General features: G+C 40.7%; 1 protein-coding gene across 2 annotated transcripts in view; it reads right to left on the reverse strand.

The window, feature by feature from the left end:
- The window catches only part of MRPS14 (mitochondrial ribosomal protein S14), a 19,023-nt gene extending 16,179 nt beyond the window's left edge, over positions 1–2,844 (reverse strand). Inside the window, exons 1-2 of one of the 2 annotated variants that reach the window (XM_011962360.1) lie at positions 2,775–2,834; positions 358–430 (exon numbers count right to left, since the gene is read on the reverse strand). Coding sequence is in view for 1 of the 2 variants with exons in the window: in XM_011962359.1 (XP_011817749.1) it covers positions 2,775–2,819 (45 nt within the window). In the remaining variant the exon portion in view is untranslated. Of the gene's footprint in view, positions 1–357; positions 431–2,774 lie in introns of both variants that reach the window. The other variant, XM_011962359.1, reaches the window with a different exon arrangement.
- Between the last annotated feature and the right edge of the window lie 82 nt (positions 2,845–2,926).

A 2,926-nucleotide genomic window follows, 5' to 3' on the forward strand; every position in this document is an offset into this window, starting at 1 on the left:
ACCACGTTTGGCTAATTTTGTGTTTTTAGTAGAGATGTGGTTTCTCCATGTTGGTCAGGCTGGTCTTGAAATCGGGAAGTAATACACTTTTAAAATAAAATATTTCTTGGCCTATTACATTATTTCTTCTGTGAATGCTTTTATGTCCTTTGCATTTCTACTGTGGTGTATTTCCTTACCAGCTTATAATGGTGCTTTATAGATTAAGGCTGCATCTATTCTGCTCTATACACATCTTATCCTGCCCCAATCTCTTACCCCTCTTCAGCTCCTAAAACCTTTCCACTGGGCCCTCTAAATCCATGGTCTACCATCAAAATCTTTTAAATTCTCAACTTCTCTTAACATCTCCTTCACCTTTCACTCTGGCCAAATTTTAAATCCCTTCTCACAGCTTTTTCTGTAGCTCCTTTTTCTTCCATAAGTGGGCCTAGAGATGGGATAGGTGTCTTCCTTGCTCTTCATTGCAACTTCCAGTTCTCCTTCCTTCCTGAAAGCTCCTGGCTTTGACTCATGCCATTGGGCTTACTACCTTCCACTACCTCTCATCATTACAGTCATCTACCAAAGCCCCTGCCACTCCCTTTCATTTTTCCACGATTTTGGATCCTGGCTTACTGTCACTCTCTCCAATATTCTTGCTATCTTAATTCCTGGTGATTTCAATATACATGAAATTATACCCTAATCACTCTGCCTTAACACCTCTCCTTCAATGATTTTTGTCACTCTTGTTTATTCAATTCCATGCCCATGTCGTGGGTATTTTATTATTAATAAGTGCAAGTTCTCTATTATCTCACTTTGTATATCTCATTCTCTATCGCTTCTTTCTAGCTTGCTCCTTCTAACACCCCAATAACAATGCTTCTGGGACTTCCAATCCATTGATCCTACCATTTTTCACTTTTTTCACTCAGCTTTTGATTTCCTTTCGTCCTCTCTCACCCAGCCTGAATTCCTTTGTTCTATAAATACAATGTTCTCTTGAATACACCATCAACTGTCTGGCCCCTCTCTCACTTCTCTGTACTTACTCCAATTCTCCTGACCATTCCTTCTGTCCATTTCCAACTCTTTTACATGGTCTCTTTCCCCTTAAATCTCTGACACTTGCTCCCACATCCTCACACTCAGCTGATGACTTCACCTTCTCCTTAATTATAAAATTAGAAGAAATCAAAAGAGCATTTCTATAAATGCTCACCATCACAGTGACTCACTTACTAGCATCTGTACCATATGTTCTACATTCCCTCCTGTTATCAGAGATCCACTCTGTCCAATAGAGTAGCCGCTAACCACATAGGGGTATTAAACACCTGTAATATAACTAGTACAACTGGGGAATGTAATTATTTTAATTAATTTAAAATTAAAAACCAAAGCATTGTAAACAATAAACAACTTTATTATTTTGGTAGAACTATATTTTCCATTTTAATTATGGGAAATTTATCATCCAAACTGAGATATGCTTTAAGTGTTTGAAAATCTAGTATGAAAAAAAGAATGTAACTATTTCATATGTCATTGTTACATTGATTCCATGTTAGAACCACAATATTTTAGATATACCTGGTTAAATATTATATTAAACTTAATTTCATCTACTTCTTTTTAAATGTGGCTACTAGAAAAATTTTAAATTACACATGTGGTTCACATTATATTTCCATGGACAAAACTGCTACAGATGAACTGTCCAGGTTCCTAAGACCAAACTTCATGACTTCATGCACAAGACCCCATCGCCTTTTTTTTTTTTCTTTTTTTTTAATGTTTTTGGTATTTTTAGAGCTAGTCAAGTGAAGCAGTGGGAGTGGAGAAGGAACAAATAAATCTGTATCTAGTTGTGATCAATTAGTTTTAAACACCACTGCATTCGAACCAGCCTCCATTGCCTCTTGCCTACATAAAGGTACAGCTCTAGCAATTCTTCCCTCTTCTACATCATCAATTTTTAATACTACAGGATCTTTCCCTTTCATACACAAATATGCTGTTTTCCCTGCCATGTTAAAACAACCCCCCGCCGCCCCAGTTATTGACCCAGTTTTTTTGCTCTCCTTTACAGCAAACCTCCTTTAAAGGCTTATCTATACTCCAATTTCTTTCCTCCTATTCTCTATAAGGTTTTCGTCCCCATAACATCTTCAGAACACCTGTGATTAAGGTTCCAACAACTAAACTCGTCACACCTGTGATTAATCACACCTGTGATTAAGGTTCCAACAACTAAACTCGTCACACCTGTGATTAATCACACCTGTGATTAAGGTTCCAACACTGCTAAACTCGTCAGCCAATTCTCAGCACTTCTTTTTAACTGAGTTATCAACTTTGAGCAGAGTTGCCTACTCCTTACACTTTGAAATTCTGTCATCCTTTGCTTCCCGGCTATCCCACTTCCCTAGTTTTCCACCTCCCTAGCTGACAGCCCCTTTCAGTCTCCTTTGCACGGGTCTCATCTCTTAACGTTAGAAGTCTCTGAAAGCTGAATCCTCGTACCTCGTCTCCCATCTACCCACTCTCTTCTAAATCAGAGTCAATCTCACATCTTTCAATACCAGTTAGTTATATGCTTACGAAAACCAAACTGACATCTGCAGCTCGGACCTCCCCTGAACCAAGCCCAAGCGGGGAAGAGGGCGGAGGGAGAACCCCTGGACTGGTCCTCACTGAGCACTACAGGTGGCAGAGTCGTGGGGGACCCGAGGGTTACGAGATTCAGGGGTGAGGGATAGCAGTGTGGATAAAGGTAGGAGCCTGACCTGCTTCAACGTCCGAAGCAGCGAACCCAGCATGAAGGCCGCCATCTTGTCCGCCGCAAACTACAAAGCGCTGCAACTTTATTGACACTGCGAAATAGCCTAGGACACGAGGGGCGGGGCCTGGGTCGCCTGGGGCGGCGCGGGGCGGGGCG

Source organism: Colobus angolensis, unplaced genomic scaffold (genome assembly GCF_000951035.1).
Source record: "Colobus angolensis palliatus isolate OR3802 unplaced genomic scaffold, Cang.pa_1.0 Scaffold59, whole genome shotgun sequence".
Classification (NCBI taxonomy): Eukaryota; Metazoa; Chordata; class Mammalia; order Primates; family Cercopithecidae; genus Colobus; species Colobus angolensis.